Source organism: Coniophora puteana (assembly GCF_000271625.1).
Source record: "Coniophora puteana RWD-64-598 SS2 unplaced genomic scaffold CONPUscaffold_16, whole genome shotgun sequence".
In the NCBI taxonomy this organism is placed as follows: domain Eukaryota; kingdom Fungi; phylum Basidiomycota; class Agaricomycetes; order Boletales; family Coniophoraceae; genus Coniophora; species Coniophora puteana.
Window position 1 is genome coordinate 594156 of NW_006913068.1, and position 19538 is coordinate 613693.

The following is a 19538-nucleotide window of genomic DNA, read 5'->3' on the forward strand; positions in this document are numbered from 1 at the left end:
AAGTGTTCCTAGAGCAGGGATCCCAGTTTTCGTACCAGGTCTAGAAGCTGTAGACAGTAGGGTGCTACGCGTGTTGTTGGGCCAGGCCTTTGAGCGCGATGATGGTTTCTTAGCCGACGTCAAGGCTCGAAGACAATGCGTACTAGCGTTGAGCTGCTCTGTTTCCTCAGTCTGGTTCTAAGTATGAACTGAACGAAGTGCTTATATATGGGCCTCGTGTCATGCGGGCAAGTTACTGAGGCTGTCGTGACGGATATCGAGGTACATATCTTAGGAAGTAGGTCATGGCACCGAGCAACCATTGGCAATGCCATGCGAGATATGTCTAACGCGAGTGAAAAGGAGGTCAACGTGGGCCGGGGGATGAGGGGTTTCCGTTGAAAGGCTTTGATATGAAAAACACCATATTTTGGACGTCTCGTGCGGGACGCTAAGGGCGTGAGCAACATCCGTGGGAAAATAGTAGTCAAACGCGCCGAGCTTTCAGAACGGCCAGCTTCACTACTTTGAAGCAACTCTACAATATTGTTATCAGTAACCCTCGGGTCAGCTTGGATAGGCTTAATATCGAGCTTTCCACTTGGAAAACCAAACCGGTAAGCTAGCAATTGCAATCCCCATTGTTATCTTGATATAGCGTGGTATTTTCTGTATGCAGTCGCGCTCACCTGACAGGGTCACAGGAGGAGGAAGACTCTCACTAAACACCGGGGCCCGAAACTACAACTTAACCTACACGGTCTACTGCGTTTGGAGGATCGCATGACCACCGGTATCATGACCGGCGACGTGCCGCTGATATCATCGTAGGAGCTCATGTCACAAACAGGAGCCTGAGTCTTGCACTTGTGTACGTCTCCCACTTTTGATTCCTCTCTCCCACCGAGCTTTAACGCTATACTAGTACTATCGATATCATGTCCAACCAGCAAACGCGTATCACAGATGCCGAGTTCGACGTCCAGTCCGCGTCCAGCCTGGAGCACGCACCTCGCCCGCCGTCGTTCGCCAGCAAAGAGGAGGAGCGCGAGTGGGTCAAGTTTAGGCTTGCGCAGTCGTTTAGGCTGTTTGGTGTGTCTTCCGTACCGGAATCAGGGGCTCTATGACTGAAGCCAATCGTAATTGCTGCGCCGGGACTCAACAGCGAAATGGGGGTATGACGAGGGCCTTGCGGGGCATATCACTGTGAGGGTGAGCAGGGCGCTGCGGAGTCGTAGCTCGTTATACGATTGCATGGGGGTCTGATATGCATGGTATGGCATGGTCTGCAGGACCCAATCAAGCCCGAGTGCTTCTGGGTGAACCCCTGGGTACGCCGGTCTCCCCCAACCGTCTCTCTATGTCATTGATATCACACTGATATCACGCTGTGCAATACCAGGGCCCGCACTTCGCGACCATCCAGCCGTCCGATCTCCTGCTCGTCGACCACCACGGTAGCGTGCTCGCCGCCGAGTCGGGGCCGAACCACTTCCTGAACAAGGCCGCATATCTCATCCACGCCGCGATTCACGCCGCGCGGCCCGATGCGCTGTGCGCGGCGCACTCGCACAGCATACACGGCAAGGCGTACGGTACGCTGGGGCTGCCGCTCGATCCGATTACGCAGGATAGTTTGGCGTTTTTTGAGGTGGATATTTGTCTTATGATATGATATGGATTGTTGATTGGGATTTTGGGTACAGGATCATGTGGTGTTCAAGCAATATGAAGGTGTCGTGGGTGCAGAGAAGGAGGCGGCGAGCATCGCCCAGGCCCTCGGTGGCAACAAGGTCTGCACCACAATCACACAGTTAATTTCTCTGTTGATTACTCACTAAATCGAATTGGTTTCATTCAGGCTGCCATCCTCCAGGTCTGTACCTAGCTCGCACACGCCACTGAAAATCGCTGACTTCTGCCTTTTCATTCCAACAGAACCACGGGATCGTAACCGTCGGGCGCTCGATCGAGTCCGCTGTGCACTTCTTCCACTCCATGGAGCGCTCATGCAGGGTGCAGATGCTCGCGGACGCGGCAGCCGCGGCGCGAGGAGTGTCGACGCAGAAGATACCGGCGACGGAGGCGCGGTCGTCCGCGGCGCTCGTGGGCTCGGAGCGCGCGGGCTGGCTTAACGGGTACGTCGAGTTTGGTAGGTTTGAGGCGGAGGAGGGGGTGAAGTTTAAAGGCGGAAAGTGAGGTGGTGGTTATGTTTTGGAAGATTATGCATATCAAAATAGAGTGTAAGAGTACTTATGCAGTTGGTCTTGTGTTGCTCACAATCTGGTTTATCATAAGTGCATTGGCTTAGGACATATGTTCTCGTGAGAGGTCGGCATAAGAGCAAGTTCGGAGGAGGAATGAAAAGACTTTTTGTACGAGTGAGCTTTGTAATGGGGTGCTAGACGTGCGCAATATAGTGGTGGGGGCTCGAAGGCAAGATGCAATATGTGGGTAATTGATATCAGTGCACTTGGGTTCTGCGAAGTTATCCCATCATTGGAACTAGAGTTTGTCGACATGAATTAGGTGGTACAATATAATGATTAGACGCGTGAAGAATCTAATCTAAACCTAAGCTCGTTGTAGATGTGACTTTGAAGTATTTCCTATTGACATGGTGGTTAACGGACGAGTTTCAAAAAGGCTCGTAAATCACTCTATATCTGCCAAAGTTAGCGAAATGACAGCCTGCAAAAACGCCTATTCAACAGCACGGTACAGAATTTAAACCTTCATGATACATGTGCTGAATTCGAGCCCGAGCACTGGCCAAGCAAAATCATAGAGCGTGCTCGGTCGCACGTTTCAGGAGTACGACACATCATCCCAACTCAAAGTGACCGGGACCTCTTGAAGCGCTTTCCACTCCTCCGCCGTGATCTTCATCCGTCCACGCACTGAAAGCTGCTGCAACGGATATCCTCGTTCTGCTCGAGCAATGATGCACGATACGAGAGGATAGACCCAGACCTCCTTCTTCCAGACGGAGGACAGAACAAGGTGTGTTATCTGCGGAACGAGAATGTCTTCAGATGGGTCATTGGCCGGGTGTAATGCGTCAATGGCGCCGAGAAGGGAACCACGACCTATCTCGAGGTGCTGAAGGGATGGGATTTCCGAGAGGAGAACTTCTGTTCTCTCCTTAATGTTGTCGTTCGCGGAGAAGGAATCATCGATAACTGCGCAGATGACAGATTGAACTGGTAAATTATTGAAGAGCTTCGATGAGACATTCACAAAGTTGGATCTGAACACGCTGCGGATGAAGGTAGCGGGACATGACTCGAGGAGAGCAGACAATGCTGCGGGCGCAATCTCCGCCCGATCCGAGCTTGCGTCCAGACCACTGGTAACATGGGCGATGCCCTGCGCAGTGTGCGCTACATCTACTGGCCAGTAAGCGACGCTCACTGTCGTCCTGCAGAAGAGAAGGCAGCCGCTAGCGTGTCTCTCTGACTTGATGTAGAGCGCACTGTGGTATTGAGCGGAGTCCAGCAGGGTGGAGGGGTTGCTAACGGTCATGCCCATGACATGATAACTGCTAAGGATTTCGCGTACCGCGAGAAAGAATGCAGAAACTTCGGTACCCCTGTTTATGCTGTCTATTCCGATGTAGTCGAGAGGCCTTGAGAGGTCGAGTGAGTCGATGAATGCTTTGCAGCAATGGACTGGATCTTCCATGTGGAGACGTAAGAGGCTGGGAAGGGATATTTTGGGCTCTATGGGTTGGCTCTGATATATGGTTGAGGAAAGGGAGAGCTCTTGAAGATTTGTCATTCCTTCCAGGAAACCAGGCAAGTGTCGTCCCAGAGTAAAAAAACCAAGATGCAAGCGTCGCAGCTTGGAACCGTTGAAGATACGGCACCCGGATATGGAGTTATTCACACTCCGGTGAGGGCCGGCGCGGAAATGCGTGAGGCTGAGAGACTCCAACAAGATATCCTGCCGAGGAGGGTCATGCCGCGCGTCAAGCTCGCCAAGTAGAGACATGAAAGACTTAGAGTAGCCTCGTAGAACCACCTCCTTCGCGTAGCCAAGATGCTGTATCAAGTTACTCTCGTCTCCAGCCTTTTTCGACGAGAACGAGAGTGACAAACGGGCGCCTGCAGAGCGCGCTATCATCGCCTCCGTTAGTCGTTTACCACGACGTCCCGGGGCCATCACTATGGAGGACCACAGTCTAGGGTGCTCCAATGCTACGGAACGCCAGTGGCGGCATACGTGCGTGACTCGGATCCAGCTTAGGCAGCGGTGCTTGCACACGTGGAACTGCCAGGCAAGACCGTCGTGCGCATGGGCGTATGAGACGCACTCCTCAAAGATGATCATGAGGAGTTCAGCAGGTAGCGAAAGAGGTGCCATGTCTTTTAGTGAGAGCTGAGGGCCAATGGTGGTCAAGGTAAGCTCAAAGGTGGAATGAAGACACTTACGTATGCGTGCGATCGTATGGTGGTGGAAGTCGGAAAACAAGATGCGATGTGCGGGAAATTGATCCCAGTGCTATCCCATCATTGGATCCCGGATTTGTCAACATGAATTGGGTAGTAACTCGCAAGACACGAAAAGTATTGAATGTGAGGCTGATTTCTTCGTCAAGCCATTATAGATGTTACTTCGAGGCACTTCCTAACTAAACGATGCAGGATGAGTGCCGATTGAGCTCATAAACAATTATGGGACGCACTTCTAAAGCAACAATCGCGTAAAAATCCATAAAGATGCGTGCCGTCATGCCATCTTACTACAACCAAACAAATATAATATCCTCCTCATACACTCGCCCGCATCCTCGACAGCCCCAGCCGAAGTCCCTCAAGGTCATCCGAAATGCGCCCCAGATCGCCCATGAGCATCGCATACCGCTCGTCCATGTGCGCGAACCGGTCGTCCTCGCTGGACGTGCGTCTCGCCTTGGTCTGTGAATGGTCGACGACGACGTCACCGTCACTTCTTGAGCGAGGATAAGCGGCGTGCACGGCACCGGTGCTTCGTTGGCGATCGATGCGACTGGGTGGATGATGTGTAGGAGCGTCCATAGGATCTTGGCCTCGCCGCTGTCTGTGAACGGAACTATGTGCCCGAATCGTATCGTCTTCGTCGCGGTCGCTCATTTTCCCTGCGCTCGTATCCGCCTCCCGCATCTTACCCTTCGCCCGCTCCGTCTTGACGGCCTTCTCTGCAGGCCGTATGCGATCTTCGGTAACTTCGGTGCAATGGTCGTCGCGCGTCTCCGACGTCGCTTGGGGCTCAAACGTGAGATCTCCACTCAAATCGCCAGCCAAAGTTCCTCCTACGTCCCCAATTCCATTCCCCTCCCTTGCCTCATGCCCCCTAGCATTCTCCGGTGCGCTCGGCGGGACAGCCAAAAATTGCGATCCCGAGCCCGACCTCGCCCTACCGCCCATAGTCGGCCCAGCACTCGCAGCAAGCCGCGACCCCGACGAGCTAGCCAAGGAAACACCCGAGTTAAGCATCGCACTCGGCGTCGCACTCCTCGCTCCCCGGCCCATCGTCGACGTCACCGAGGGCGTCGCGCTCCGCAGACCGCCGCTAAGCGTCGACATCGCGCTGCTCGGCCGCGGGCTCGGCGACGGACTCGGCGGGCCCTCGCTCTCGCTCGTCTCCGACTCCGATTCGCCGCCGCGTTCACCGCCTCCTCCATCTCCCCCCGAGACCCGCGAGCCCGCCCAGTCCGTATCCATACGCATCAGGCAGCGACAGCGACCGCGTGGACGAGTCCGTCGTACCACTCGCGTTCACCGCTATCCTCCCTGCCATTGCACCCGCTGCCGACGCGGTAAAAATGGGCGCCAAATTGCGCGACGGCGCCCGCTCCCGCTCCGGCGGGGCGAAGCGCACCGTGTTACCCGCCGACGCCGACACCACTCTCCCGCCCCCGCTCGCAGGGCGCAGTGCACTCCTCGGGAGCAGCGCCGGCACTGCGACAGCAGACGACGACGCAGATCCCGAGCCCGACCGCTCCCGTGCCTCCCGCCCCCGCCCTCGCGTCCGTGCGCGCACGACCGAATCAAGGATCCTGGGCTTGCGCCCGCTCGCGAGCACCTTCTTGCGCGCGCTCATGCCGACGCAGTCCACGAGCTGGCGCATCGCCTCGCGGTCGCTCACCTCGCGCCGCTGTGCAGTGCGCCGGAGCGTCGTCGTCGCGGTCCGCGGCGCCGTGCGCGGGAACGTGTTGAACGGCGTGCGCACGGGCGTGCGGAAGAGCGACGACGGGGAGGCCGGGTCTGCGCCGGCGCCGGCGCTAGGGAATCCGGCGAACGTGCCGTAGCGGGGGACGGCGGATGGGGTCGGTGCGCTGGGGCGTGCGGCGGGGCGCGGGGTGGTGAGCTGGTCGACCCAGGCGGAGTCGCCTTCGGTTTGGTCGGGAGCACGAGGGGCAGCTTGGAATAACGAGGGATCTAGGTCCTGGGCGGACATGCTCCCATCGTGATTGAACGCGTCTGCCATGGGGCCCCAGGAGAAACCTATCCAGGCCTTCTGTCCGCTTGCGTTCTGGCTATTTTGAAGACCTGATAGGCCAGGTGATGAGCCCGAGGAGCGATTGAGGTGCGAAGGCTCAGTGATAATAGACGACTGAAAAAGCGCTGAAAACGCAAATGGCTGGGAAGCGTCTGAACCGGTGCTCCTGTCGAGGTTGGCTGCGAGCACGCCAGTGCCGTTGGGCGCAAAGTATGTGAATTCTGGAACGAGAAGGTCGTCTGGTGCAGAATCTGATACAGCGTTGTCAAAGTTAGCTCGGCTTTGTCTCCTTGCATAATGATACACGTTTGACATACCGTACTCCAAAGTAGCCCAGTTGGTATCTTCGAAGAATGGATGTTCAGATATCTCCAAGACGCTATGGCGTCCAAGCCGGATTTCGGGATGCGTCAAGAGCCTACACGGGAGTGTTCAGCGTGGGGGCGGCAGGATGCAGCGACACTCAGTCTAGCTCACCTTCGAATGAGATCCTGCAGCCCAGCAGAAACGTCGATAGCCCGATTGAACCTCAGACTGGTCTGCCAAGAACGACACGTCAGTGCCACCAATCTCGCTGCGGGCACGAGGCATGCTCACCTCATGGTCCATGATCCGCAGATACGTCGTCTTCACGTCGCTCGCAAAGAACGGCGCGACACCATACACCATCTCATACAGCATCGCGCCCATACTCCACCAGTCCGTCTCGCACCCATACCCTAGGCCCTCACCGCCTCCACCCCTGTCCCCGTTACCTTTCCGTCGTCCTTTCTTCCTCCCCACCGTCCGGCTTGCGTCCCACGTGTCCTCGCGCTCATGCTCGACACTGCTCTCGTCCTCGTACGCCCGCGAGCCCTCATCCTCGTCATCGGATACTTCAAGCGCAAGCAGCGCCTCTTCGTACGACTGCAGGATCTCGGGCGATATGTAGTCGCACGTCCCGCAGGGCACCATGCAGTATTGCTTCGGGATGAAGCGCGTCCCGTGCGGATCGGGCGGGAGCAGCGGCGCGGCGGAGCCGAAGTCGATGAGCTGGAGGTGGCGCGAGGCCGTGAGGACGAAGTTGTGCGGCTTGATGTCCCTGTGTTGCCGTGTGAGATCAGTTTCTAAAGACCGACCAACCATCCATCGCAAAGAACAAGAAAAGACAATGAAAAAGGAGATTTCACGACGAACAAAGCTCGCCAAACCACAGCCAAGCCCACACAGGAACGACAGGACGAGAAGCAAGGAACACGCACCGATGCGCAAACCCCTGCGCGTGGCACCAGTCGATCGCGCACACCATCTGCGGCGCCCACCACTTGACGTCGCGCTCGCCCACGCGCATGTCCGCCGGGCTGCTCTCGAGCACGTCCCAGAGCGTGCCGCCCGCGAGGTAGTCCATGACGAGCCGGAGGTGCGTCGGCGTCTGGTACGCGCACAACAGGTGTGGCGCCCACGAGGCGCGCGTCGCGCGGGCGGCGAGGAGCAGGTCGCGCTCGTACTGTGGGCTGCATTGCTAGGGAGATCGGGTGACCGGGTGTTAGCAATGCGATAGACGGTAGCAGGACAAGGATGGGATGGGTGGAGGTTAAAGTGACAAGAACAAAGTAAATGTCTAAAAAGCAAGCGGGGGAAGGGAACAAAAGGGGAGACCAACACACACACCTCCCTATGTCTCGCCACAAAGATCTTCTCGACCGACTTGCGCACATACACCCGCCCGTCGAGCGCACAGCTCACGACGTCCACGACGCCAAACTGGCCCGCCTCGAGCGTGCCCAACACGCTCAGATCCTGGTCGCCGAACCGCAGCGCGTCCACCTCGGCCGTCTTCGCTGTGCGCGCCAAAGCAACCGTGGATGAGCACAATGCATACAAGATATCACAACGGATGTGATATTAAAGAACGCGGGCGCGTCAATGCGGCGCACGACGGGTGCCATGGCCACTCGCTTGTTCGCGCTCGCAGCACACGCGAGGAATGAACGCGAGGAATGGCAGACAACGCAGAACGAAAACGAAGCGAGCCACTCACACGTCCTCCCAATAACACTCGACCCATGGCTGAGCCTATCGAGCACAACGCCCTCCGCGCACTCGCGCTCCACCTCCGCCTCCGCCTCTCTTTCTCTCTCCCTCTCTCGCATCTCCGAGTCATCGCACATTTCCTTCGAGCTCGAATTCGACGTGCTGTTGCGCAACGCGACATTGGCATTGCCAGGCAGCTGGACACCGAGAAGCCTGGCGAGCTGGATCTTGCGGCGGGGCCATGGTAGAGACATGCATCAGGTTGTGGGTCGCGGTCGCGGCTGCACTTGCGGTGGGTGCGTCGGTGTGTCGGTGCGTCGTAGGGCTCGAGCTCGCGATTGCGTAAAAATCCGTAGGGCAAGACAACTCTATCGACGTCTGACGGCTTTGCGTGAGGCTACAAATTCAAAAGTGTGAGCACAGTGCAGGTGGGATACAATAGCCTTGATAGATAGGTAGATGACAGATATCAAGATGCGATGGGCGTTATAAACAAGACACGGTGGAAGAGCGCACAGACAAGAAAGAAAGACAGAAAGAACAAAAAAACAAGTTCAAGTTGTGAAGTCGGGGTGCGGTGAGACGGGGCGACCGGGTCACGTCACGATCCAGCTGGCGAAGTCGGATCACTCCTCCGAGGTCCCTTACAACATATTCCGCCCAGACGCTCGTTCGCTACATTTAATCCCAAGGCGTCATTGCAACGTCCAGATCCAACACAAAACAAAAAGAGACGCAGAAAATAGAGTATTGTAACGCAACAAGCCAAACATCTACATTATAACCTCCTCAATGCATACGCAACAAAACCATCCTCAGTCACATCTAGAAATGGATCGGCTTCTGGTATGCAGCCATCGCAGCCTCCTTGAACGCCTCGCTGAGCGTGGGCTGAAAACACATTGTTAGCCTCGAGTTCCAACTTCAAACAAACAGAAAGAGAAAAAACATACATGAGCATGCGTCGTCCTCGCAACATCCTCCGAACTCGCCCCATACTCCATCGCCAACACCCCCTCCGAAATCATCTCGCCCGCATTCGGCCCAATAATATGCACCCCCAAAATCCGATCCGTCTCCTTCTCGCTCAAAAACTTGACGAACCCCTCCGTGTCCATGTTCGTCTTCGCCCGCGAGTTCGCCGCGAACGGGAACTTGCCCACGCTGTACTTCACCCCCGCCTCCTTGAGCTCCTGCTCCGTCTTCCCCACCCACGCCACCTCCGGGTGCGTGTACACCACCGACGGGATCGCCCCGTAGTTCACGTGCCCGTGTCCAGCGTGGATGTGCTCGATGGCCGCGATGCCTTCTTCCTCCGCCTTGTGCGCGAGCATGGGCCCGAATGTGACGTCGCCGATGCACTTGATGTTCTTCACGGACGTGTTAAACGCGTCGTCGATGACGATGCGCCCGCGGTTGTCTTTCTCGATACCGACGGCCTCGAGGTTCAGGCCGTCGGTGTATGGGCGGCGGCCAACGGCGACGAGGACGACGTCAGCTTCAAGCTATATCAAAGGTCAGCTCAAACTCTGGCTTTTCCTCACGAAACACACACCTCGTCGGTCTTGCCGTCCTTGGCAGCCTCGGTCTTGATAACAACCTTGCCGTCTTTCTTCTCAGCAGACAAAACCTTGGTGTTCAGCTTAAACTTGATCCCCTGCTTGCCCAAAATCTTCTGGAACTGCTTCCTACACGCCCATCCCCGCATCAGCACCGCATCATCCCCATCCAAAAGAAGATAAAAAACCACTCACGCAACCTCCTCATCGATCCCCTGCCCCCCAATCCCACCTAGGAACTCCACAACCGTCACCTCCGACCCCAACCGACTCCACACACTCCCCATCTCCAGCCCAATAATCCCCCCTCCAATCACCACCATCTTCTTCGGCACCTCCTTCAGCTCCAGCGCGCCCGTCGAGCTCACAATCTGCTGCTCGTCAATTTCAATCCCGCCGCCCGGGAACGGCGTGACCTCGGACCCGGTGGCAATGACAACGTTCTTCGCCTCGACCTCGGCCGAGCCGCCGTCGTTGAGCTGCACGGAGATGCGCGTGGGCGAGACGAAGGAGGCGGTGCCTTTGATGTAGTCGACCTTGTTCTGCTTGAAGAGCGTCTCGATGCCCTTGGTGAGTCCGACGACGGACTGGTCCTTGGCCTTGAGCATTTGGGGGAGGTTGAGCTGGATGTCGCCGACTGTGGGTTTGGGTTGGGTTAGTACGTCATGTCTTCGGTAATGGTTCTGAGGGGCCACGGGGGAGAGGCGGGGGCCCACGCACCGTCAATACCGCGTCGTTGGAGATCGTGCTGCGTCTGGTGATAGATATGCGAGTTGTTGAGCATGGCCTTGGACGGGATACAGCCAACGTTCAGACACGTTCCACCAAGCGAACCACGCTTCTCAATACACGCCGTCTATTCATCCCGAAACGCACAAAAATCCACCTTTCGTCAGCACTGGGCACTATGCGCACGAAAAACAAGATCCGCGCACCTTGAGACCGAGCTGGGCTGCCTTGATAGCAGCGACGTAACCGCCGGGGCCTGCGAAAGCAATCAGTGCGCGGAGCGGTGAGAATGCAGCGAGACAACTCACCGCCACCGATGATAACAGCATCATAGGGCCCCGACTCGGTCGCGAGCCCGCGGGATGCAGCAGCCTGGCCTGCGCGACGGAGCGAACGTGCAACAGTCTAACCAACCACCGCCTCGTCAGCTCATTCCCTACCAAACCCAGTCAGAACGAGGGTAACTCACGCGAGTGGATGCTCTCTGCACAGTCAACATAGCGAGAAACAGCGAAGAGGGACAAAGAAACAGGAAGAGAAAGGTGTGGTGTTTGTCAGGAAGACGGAGGACACGCTGACCACTCAAATTCTCTTCCCTCTGACGTTTTTCGGACGGACTCGGCAGACACCACGTGACTCCGCCGGCCGCCTCGGCGTGGATGCAATTCCCGGCGCGCTCTTGCCGCCCGTCTGGGGCTTCCTCGTTATTGGTTTGTCATGCACGGAACACCATAGTGCCTTTGAGATCCCACACAAGCCAGGCCGATGCACGTATGATAAACCCGACTACATACTCACACACTCCATTCTAATATCCATGATGACCTATACCACTTCACTTCCCTTGAAACCTCACCCCCTCCTCCGCCTCCAACCTACCAAACTCAATGTACCCGCCAAACCAGCCCGCGCGCTCCGAGCCCACCAGCGCCGCGGTCGCCCGTGCCTCCTTCTCCGGCACCTTCTGCGTCGACACGCCCCGCGCCGCGGCTGCCGCGTCCGCGAGCATCTGCACCCTGCACGAGCGCTCCATCGCGTGGAAGAAGTACACGGCGGATTCGATCGAGCGGCCGACGGTTATGATCCCATGGTTCTGTCATTTTTGTCAGGAAAATAGGCGTCAGCGAGGGTATGGTGTGCGGTGCGATAAACAGGCGCAGACCTGGAGGATGGCAGCCTGAATTGATGAACTATAGTGAGTAATGCAAAGAGATGTGAGGGTGGAATTTTCGTGCAAACCTTGTTCCCACCAAGCGCCTGAGCAATGCTCGCCGCCTCCTTCTGCGCGCCCACAACGCCATCATATTGCTTGAACACCACATGATCCTGCACGCAAAATCGCAATCAACAATCCATCCGCTGTCATGACACAAAAACCCACCTCAAAAAACGCCAAACTATCCTGCGTAATCGGATCAAGCGGTAACCCCAGCGTCCCGTACGCCTTACCGTGCATGCTATGCGAGTGCGCCGCGCACAGCACATCGGGCCGCGCGGCGTGCACCGCGGCGTGGATGAGATATGCGGCCTTGTTCAGGAAGTGGTTCGGCCCGGACTCGGCTGGGAGTACGCTGCCGTGGTGGTCGACGAGCAGGAGATCGGACGGCTGGATGGTCGCGAAGTGTGGGCCCTGGCAGTGCGCAGTGGGATGTCAGGGGCATAGGAAAGTTGGAAGATGGGGGCGTACCCAGGGGTTCACCCAGAAGCAGTCAGGCTTGATTGGGTCCTATCATATCATACACATCAGACGTCACATAGAGTTCAACGAGGGGCTCCGCAGCGTCCTACTCACCCTCGCAGTGATATGCCCCGCCACGCCCTCATCGTACCCCCACTTCGCTGATGAGCGTTGGATCCCGTTAATCTCTCTCACACATCGCATAAGCGCAGCGAAGGAGACGCACCAAACAGCCTGAACGCCTGCGCAAGCCTAAACTTGATCCACTCGCGCTCCTCCTCCTTGCTCGCGAATGACGGCGGGCGGGGCGCGTGCTCCGCGCCAGCCGCGCTCGCTGACTGCGCGCCGACCTCGGCGTCCGTGGCGCGCGCTGGTGCTTGCTGGGTGGACATGATATCGATAGTAGTGGTAGCGGTAGAGGTTGGTGGGGGAAGTAGATGAGTGCAAGGCTCTCCCCTACGATGCTCTCAAGGGTACGGTGTCGGCAGTCGTGCTGCCGGTGGTCATGCGCCCCTCCCAGCTCACGCCGATAGCCGAGACTGTGTAGGTCGAGTTGCAGCTTCGGACGCCGGTGCCAGTATCACATGTGAGGCTGTTCAGCTTGAGAGATGCCGGTGAACGCTGGTGAACATGATCGCATACAGACGCGATACCACGCTATATCAACAAGCAGGTGAGATCGGTGGCTGCTTACTTGCATGATCTATCTGGGTTTTCCAAGTTCTCGAGATTGAGCCCAGCCAAGTTGACTTGAGGGCTATTGACAACAGTACTAGTAAGTAAAGAAGAAAGTCACGCAAAAGCTCGACGCGTTTAACCGCCAGTTTCCCACGCATGTTTCGCTGCAACAGGTAGTGCAACTTTCTGAATCATCGCCAATTTCTGTGAAAGTCAAGAGACTTCAATGCTTAACGCATTCCTTTGACAAATTCCCTCGGCCTTACATATGACACGCCACGGCGCACCAATACTCCGCGACGTCGATTTACCTACACAGATGGCGATCGTGTTTCAAAACCCCGGAACAAGAATTCAACTTCTAGCTTGAAAGCGGCGGATGACGGCTCGGCGCGATATCGAGCGTGCAAACTTCCATTCGCCGCTTCGACCGTTTAAATTGAGCCAGCTGAGCCCTGAGATGCAGCTTCCCAGGAAAGAAAAATGTGATACGATAACTTTGACCTCCAACTTTGATCTCCCGTCTCTACTTACCAGGGTAGCAACCCATATGTATGCTTCACTACCATGCGTCCTGTTACTAGACATACACACTGCCAAAACGTAGGGCAAACGGAGAAGAACAAGAAAATAAACAAACACTCGAACAAGACTTAGAGCCGTGAGAAATCTACTCTTGATCAGTGCTTGTTCACGATGCGTGGTCAATTTCCCACATATCGCATCTTGCCTTCGGACTTCCATCATAAAGTCGTGTTTCGCGGCTCGCCGTAAGTAAGACTCGGTCGCAAGTGAAGTGAGTGCTACTCTGGTTCCGCCATAGAACACGATCTTAATGCTCTGGCGCCAGAAGACATGCGTACTACTGGTATTTCGCTGCCTCCCGAACTCCTCATGATCATTTTCGAGGCGTGCGTCTCCAACGCCCACGCGCACGACGGCTTGACATGGCAGTTCCACATATGCAAGCGTCGCTGCCTGAGCTGGGTCCGAGTCACGCGTGTATGCCGCCAATGGCGTTCCGTCGCGTTGGAGCACCCCAGACTGTGGTCCGCCATAGTGATGACCCCGGGCCGTCGCGATGAACGGTTAACCGAGGCGATGATAGCGCGCTCTGCAGGCACTCGTCTCTCACTCTCCATGGGTTCGAACATAACTGGCGACGAGGGAAAGCTTGTACAGAGACTTAGTCATGCGAAGGAGGTTGTTCTGCGAGCCTACCCCAAGTCCCTCGTCTCCCTCCTTGGCGAGCTTGAGACGCAGAGAGACCCTCCCAGAGACGACATCGCATTGGAGTCACTCAGTCTCACGCGGTTCCGCGGACTCCCTGACTGGAGCGACAACAACCACCCGGTTGCCGGATGTCGTATCTTTAATGGCAACAAGCTACGGCGCTTACATCTCAATTCGTTTGCTTTGGGACGACACTTGCCCGGTTTTCTCAAAGGGATGGTAAACCTGCAAGAACTATCCCTTTCCTCTACCATACGTTCCCGGATCGACTCAGGGCCTATCAGACCCAAAGTTGACCTTCCCCGCCTCTCCCGACTCCACATGGAAGAACCGATACACTCATGCAAGGCATTCGTCGACTCGCTTGACCTCTCAGAGCCCCTTGAATACATGGGGCTAGACAGCAGAAACGGACGTCGCGACCCCTCCGCATTCTTCGCCGACGTTCTTGGCATGCTCAACCACCACTGCCTGATGAACACGAGCGCCGACAGCTCATCTGCTATCCCGGAACCTTCGCAGTGGTGTAGCGCGCTTAGCATCAGGTCATTGACACGCCGTGGTTGCACGAAGAATCAGTACTGGTTCAAGACAAATTTGAGCTTTGTTGTCTGGCCAGTAAATCTAGCACCCAGTGTCTCGAAGGCATTCGATATTGTCAAGGGCACGAATTCGTCATGGGACCATCCAGAGATAAAACCTACAGCATTATCTGCAGTCCTCGCATCGAATCCTGCCATCTTCATCCGCAGCATATTCGAGACTACCTTGAACGTCGTTTCGTCTGCGTTTTCATGCTGTTCACTCGTACTTCCCCAATCCGTCGTCTGCGCAGTTATCGACGACATCCCACACGAAGACGTCAATAAAGACAGAGTAACAAATATTCTCTCTGAGATGCCGTTTCTTCGGTCTCTAGAAATCGGCGGTGGCTCTCTTCTCGATGTCATCGCCGCACTGCACCCAGCCAACAACGCCACTGAAGCTGCTCTCGCTCCACGGCTGAGACAACTCGTGTTGTCATCCAACAAGCGGGCAGATGGCTGGTTTGGCCCTCTCGTGTTGTGCCTATCCGCACGCAAAGAAATAGGACATCCGCTTCAGCAGCTGTCATTCCGTGGGCAGGTGAGGATCACGGTGGACGAGCTGCAAGTGCTTCAAGGCATACCGGTCGCTGTGACATGGAACGATTCGTCGGACGCTTGAAACGTGCGTCCGATTATTTCCTACAACTTGACATTCAACTGACGCATCGGATTCTTTCCCCCTAATAATTAAACGTGTAACTATCCCACGCGGGATTCAACGTTCAACTCTCGCCTGATAGAACCTGAGACTCAGCAGTGAGGTAATCTATCCTGAACGCGAAGGTATATAGCAACCGGGTTGGAACGGCCAAATGGATGGTGTTGGCCCGGCTTAGGAGTATTTCGTATTCGTACTACTTATGCAGCGAAACTGGTTACCTAAACGAAATGCGACATCAAGATATGTGGAAGTTGTACGATCTAGTAAATCCGACATTGAATCATCTCGAAGCTTTCCCAGCGCCCAAGTTTGAAAGGCTGAGATCGAGATATTGATGGCGTGTTCTGGATCTTGTGGTACCGAGGTGCCGGCGTAGCACGCATGATTATACCCATATGTCTGATACAGATTAAACAATGGAATTCACTCATGTTATGGTGCACGAGGCGTTGGCGTGCCCTTTCCCAAACTCTGGGGTTGTTGTAGCAATTTACCGGCAGGGGAAATATGGCGAGAAAGGGAAGAATTTTAACGAACAAACACAAATCAACTCGAGCTAAAAAAAAATTGGCGAGATTTACGAGCAACTTCGGGCTCTCCGTCCTAAGCTCCCGTGTATATTCTGGCTACCTATGGAGCCTTTCTCACCCATCAAGCCGACGGTCTTCTTGTATACCTGAGCGGCGTCGCACGTCTCCTCAAGCTTCCCTCAAGCCAATAATCTGATCCAAGGGAGGTTGTCGATCAAAGAATGCGAGCTCTTGACAGAAGTGCCCACTTATCTCCGGTACACGTTTGATTAACATCTATTCCAAGATGTCAAAGACGCGCGAACGTTGAAACTGGCATGCACGACACGAGGCTCGAGCGATTTTCAATTCAAACCTTGGGCTCTGAAGAAGAACCTTGTATGAATTTGCATTGTCCTCAGGTTTTGACGTCGGCAAACACACAGTCCTCACGGCGGTGGATCTAACAGGATCTAGCCCACCAACATATGTGCGTCTTACTCTGCAGCATCTAGAATTGATGTGGAAACAGGGTGTCCTGCTCTGAGAAAACTGTGATTTGGGGTCATGGCTTGCTTCGCATAAATGCTCGGCGGTCGTGCTCGTTCGATCAGATCGTCTTGACTCAGTTTCCCCAGGACACCCTCCAGCTTTTTTCGTCCTCTTCATGACCGCCGTACCATTATTGCCAGGTTCTGCTCTCAACTTCGACCTCTTGCTAGACATCATCTCTCTTGCGGCCAAGCCCGACTTCAGCGCCTTTTCTCGTGGCGAGAACCCGTATGCAGGGCTGGCAAGCCTCTGTGGTATCCACTCAATCCTCCGCAAAGATGCTCTGCGTTTATTCGTTCATACGGTGGTCCTCCCTACACACAGGGAGCTTGTGCTGTTCCAGCAAACGCTGCAAGCCCAGAAAGATCGCGCCATTACGGGACTGTTTCCCAAGCTTGCCTTTAACTACGTAGGAAACGTCCGCAGGATTTTCGTTGGATACCTGCCTATCGCACCCGATCTTGTCTTCTCCTCCCCCTCCACTGATGCCGACGAGAGGCAAGCCCATGACTGGGCCATGTCAAAGGCGAGCACGCTGCTCGACGACTCCGTGCTCGTTCCTGTGCTCCGCGCGGCGCGCGACATAGCGGTCGACGAGACTGCGCTCTCCCTGATGAAGAGGCTCTTTCGCCAGACTGGCACCGAGGATAGTCCCGGGGCGAACACCGATCAGCCTCGTTGGGAGATGAGCTCCTTCTCCATCGTCGGGCCTCTGGCCGACTTGGATTGGGCTTTGTTCAAGAACGATGTGGGACCCGGCTTCTTCATGCCCACGCTTCGTGTCCGCAAGTATCGGGCTGCTTGTTGCCATCACCATGAGGCCATGGACAATGCCAGCGTCTCTCAGCCGGTCGAAGATCCTGATCGCACAAGAAGACCTATGGGGCATCGGACGCAATCTTTGCTCTTGCCGAGCTCCGAAGGGGATTATCGAATCACTATGGAACATATCCAACCTTCAAGTGGCCCACACACGCTCATTAGACGTGCATGCGTTGCAGCGTGGGCTTGCGATGGTAGTCGGCTGGAAGGGGAGATCTTGTCGCTTTGACATGAAAGATATCGAGAGGTAATACAACAATGAGATAGCGCTAGATATCATAGAATTTCGTGATAGCTGAGACGTGCCCTATCTATTGTCAGTAACGTTCATTTTGATGTTATCACGTACATGTTTGCAAACACTACCATAAGACCCAGAGTGATGGACCAGGCGTATGTCCCATAATTACACGTACAGAATCACTATGGAACATACGCTCGGCCTAAAACACCACCCATACCTCGTTGCGACGGAGGAGTGAGAGACAGGAAGGATCTGCAGATGATCGATGAAGAAAGATAAGAAAGTAAGTGAGAAAGAGCCGTGAGAACATGCAGACTGTTTCTGTTGTCCACACTTGATCAGCTTATTTTCCCACACCTTTTTCCTCTTACGCTTTGCAAGCTTTCTTCAAACCGCAGTTTGGAACTCGTTCCTTTGCATTGTATATGGACATGGATAAAAGTTTCCCTCCAACCAGTTGGAACAAGCAAACATCTAGAGGTTACACAATGCGGCGGCCGAATCACGGGCATCAATGAGGCGAAAGCTGCCACTAGCACATGTTGAATCGCACCGCATGCTGAGACGGCAGAATCATACGCAGACATTCCATGGCGTGCACAAGTAATGTGAAATTATCAAGTCTAACTCTCCTAAGCGACACCTAAAGGTCCACTGTACTGTTTTCTTGCATCACGCCAACGCCTGACAACAATGCGCCTGACTCGGGGTTCAAACGTTCATCAGCAAGCACTTTTTACTAGTGCCATGGGTCGAGGCTCATAGCAAGATGCTACTCGTAATGTCTGGCGGAAATATGGAAGCTAAGGTCCTTCATTCTCGCCAGAAGATCGACATGGAGGTGTTCGGCGTTCGAGACAAAGCTCGGAGGTCAATATTTCAATGCTTGGTCACTCTGGCTTCCTAGACTCGGCACGTCTCCTTCGTCTGACTACATTCATGTCTGTTATGTTAAGACTCTCAGGAAGCTACATATCAGCCCCTCACCGATTTTCACCGTGATTCGCGCCTTTCTTATCGCATCTTTGGCGCCTTGGACCTCATTATGTTGACAGGATTGGGATATAAACGAGTTACCGCCATTCGCGTGCATGCCTTCACGTTGTCTCAGGTGGCAGCAGTCCGCATACAGGACCGCTTCGCCTGTGTATAACATATGTGTGCATCAAATCGCTAACTTCCGCCCGTCCGCATGCGTTAAAATAGGCTTAAAGTTCTCTGTGAGAACGCGATGCAACTAATATTCGTAGGAAATGACCCGTTGTACCCATACTCAAGATCCTTATTTCCATTCCCGTTTTATATATCGCTGAACAACGGGCCCACGAACGGGCTATGTGTCAGAGGCATATGCACCGGAGTAACCTTGCTCCGGTACTCCGATCAACACGCAACTAAGGAACCTATGAGCCCATGTCCATATATCTCAGGCTATCTATTCTTACGTTTCTCCGCCAGCCTCCGTGTCAACTACATTATTGCCGGGAAATGGCAAATATAGCCCAGAAGAAAATAAACGAATATTTCTACTATTGCTACTACTAAAGGAATTATGAGGTGGCGCTCGCGCTGGGCAAGAAAATCTATAAACGAAGTGGGGCACCCGACTCCGAAGAACATAGACTATCCTAGTGAGCAAAGGCAGCAAACGCCCTTCAACCGTCGTATCATTTCCAAGTCAATGAGCCAATTTGTTTTACTTCTCAGGCTACTCAAAAAGCCCGTCCATCTCTGGGAGCGGATTGATACTGTACCTGACCACTGAACGTTTGAACGCTTAGCGATGCGACCGGTGGCGGCGGATCATAGTC

At 54.9% G+C, this 19538-nt stretch overlaps 7 protein-coding genes across 7 annotated transcripts; 3 read left to right on the forward strand and 4 right to left on the reverse strand.

Moving 5' to 3' along the window:
- The first annotated feature begins 549 nt into the window (after nucleotides 1–549).
- On the forward strand, nucleotides 550–2287 carry CONPUDRAFT_169382 (class II aldolase adducin domain protein). Its single transcript, XM_007776094.1, has 9 exons — nucleotides 550–596; nucleotides 659–850; nucleotides 905–1071; nucleotides 1145–1191; nucleotides 1272–1310; nucleotides 1382–1630; nucleotides 1686–1772; nucleotides 1841–1855; nucleotides 1918–2287. Exons 3-9 carry the CDS (start codon nucleotides 918–920, stop codon nucleotides 2176–2178), a joined length of 852 nt encoding a protein of 283 aa, XP_007774284.1. The 5' UTR covers nucleotides 550–596; nucleotides 659–850; nucleotides 905–917; the 3' UTR covers nucleotides 2179–2287.
- A 173-nt stretch (nucleotides 2288–2460) lies between these two features.
- Nucleotides 2461–4344, reverse strand: CONPUDRAFT_169383 (uncharacterized protein; the record flags this gene model as incomplete). The annotated part of the gene is made up of 1 exon (XM_007776095.1): nucleotides 2461–4344. The coding sequence occupies one exon, from the start codon at nucleotides 4342–4344 to the stop codon at nucleotides 2788–2790; it is 1557 nt and encodes a 518-aa protein (XP_007774285.1). The 3' UTR covers nucleotides 2461–2787.
- Nucleotides 4345–4682: 338 nt separating this feature from the next.
- Nucleotides 4683–8823, reverse strand: CONPUDRAFT_169384 (kinase-like protein). The gene is made up of 7 exons (XM_007776096.1): nucleotides 8483–8823; nucleotides 8113–8282; nucleotides 7704–7963; nucleotides 7060–7543; nucleotides 6940–7001; nucleotides 6780–6880; nucleotides 4683–6713 (listed from the first exon to the last, which is right to left on the reverse strand). The coding sequence occupies exons 1-7, from the start codon at nucleotides 8727–8729 to the stop codon at nucleotides 5629–5631; spliced, it is 2409 nt and encodes an 802-aa protein (XP_007774286.1). The 5' UTR covers nucleotides 8730–8823; the 3' UTR covers nucleotides 4683–5628.
- A 477-nt stretch (nucleotides 8824–9300) lies between these two features.
- On the reverse strand, nucleotides 9301–11262 carry CONPUDRAFT_93349 (dihydrolipoyl dehydrogenase; the record flags this gene model as incomplete). The annotated part of the gene is made up of 8 exons (XM_007776097.1): nucleotides 9301–9366; nucleotides 9429–9980; nucleotides 10031–10163; nucleotides 10230–10671; nucleotides 10755–10890; nucleotides 10970–11019; nucleotides 11072–11168; nucleotides 11245–11262. 8 exons carry the CDS (start codon nucleotides 11260–11262, stop codon nucleotides 9301–9303), a joined length of 1494 nt encoding a protein of 497 aa, XP_007774287.1.
- A 261-nt stretch (nucleotides 11263–11523) lies between these two features.
- On the reverse strand, nucleotides 11524–12852 carry CONPUDRAFT_131809 (class II aldolase adducin domain protein). The gene is made up of 7 exons (XM_007776098.1): nucleotides 12668–12852; nucleotides 12556–12602; nucleotides 12451–12489; nucleotides 12145–12393; nucleotides 12003–12089; nucleotides 11926–11940; nucleotides 11524–11856 (listed from the first exon to the last, which is right to left on the reverse strand). The coding sequence occupies exons 1-7, from the start codon at nucleotides 12831–12833 to the stop codon at nucleotides 11599–11601; spliced, it is 861 nt and encodes a 286-aa protein (XP_007774288.1). The 5' UTR covers nucleotides 12834–12852; the 3' UTR covers nucleotides 11524–11598.
- Nucleotides 12853–13974: 1122 nt separating this feature from the next.
- Nucleotides 13975–15558, forward strand: CONPUDRAFT_77240 (uncharacterized protein; the record flags this gene model as incomplete). Its single annotated transcript, XM_007776099.1, has 1 exon — nucleotides 13975–15558. The coding sequence occupies one exon, from the start codon at nucleotides 13975–13977 to the stop codon at nucleotides 15556–15558; it is 1584 nt and encodes a 527-aa protein (XP_007774289.1).
- A 1218-nt stretch (nucleotides 15559–16776) lies between these two features.
- Nucleotides 16777–17712, forward strand: CONPUDRAFT_159039 (uncharacterized protein; the record flags this gene model as incomplete). The annotated part of the gene is made up of 1 exon (XM_007776100.1): nucleotides 16777–17712. One exon carries the CDS (start codon nucleotides 16777–16779, stop codon nucleotides 17710–17712), a length of 936 nt encoding a protein of 311 aa, XP_007774290.1.
- Nucleotides 17713–19538: the final 1826 nt, after the last annotated feature.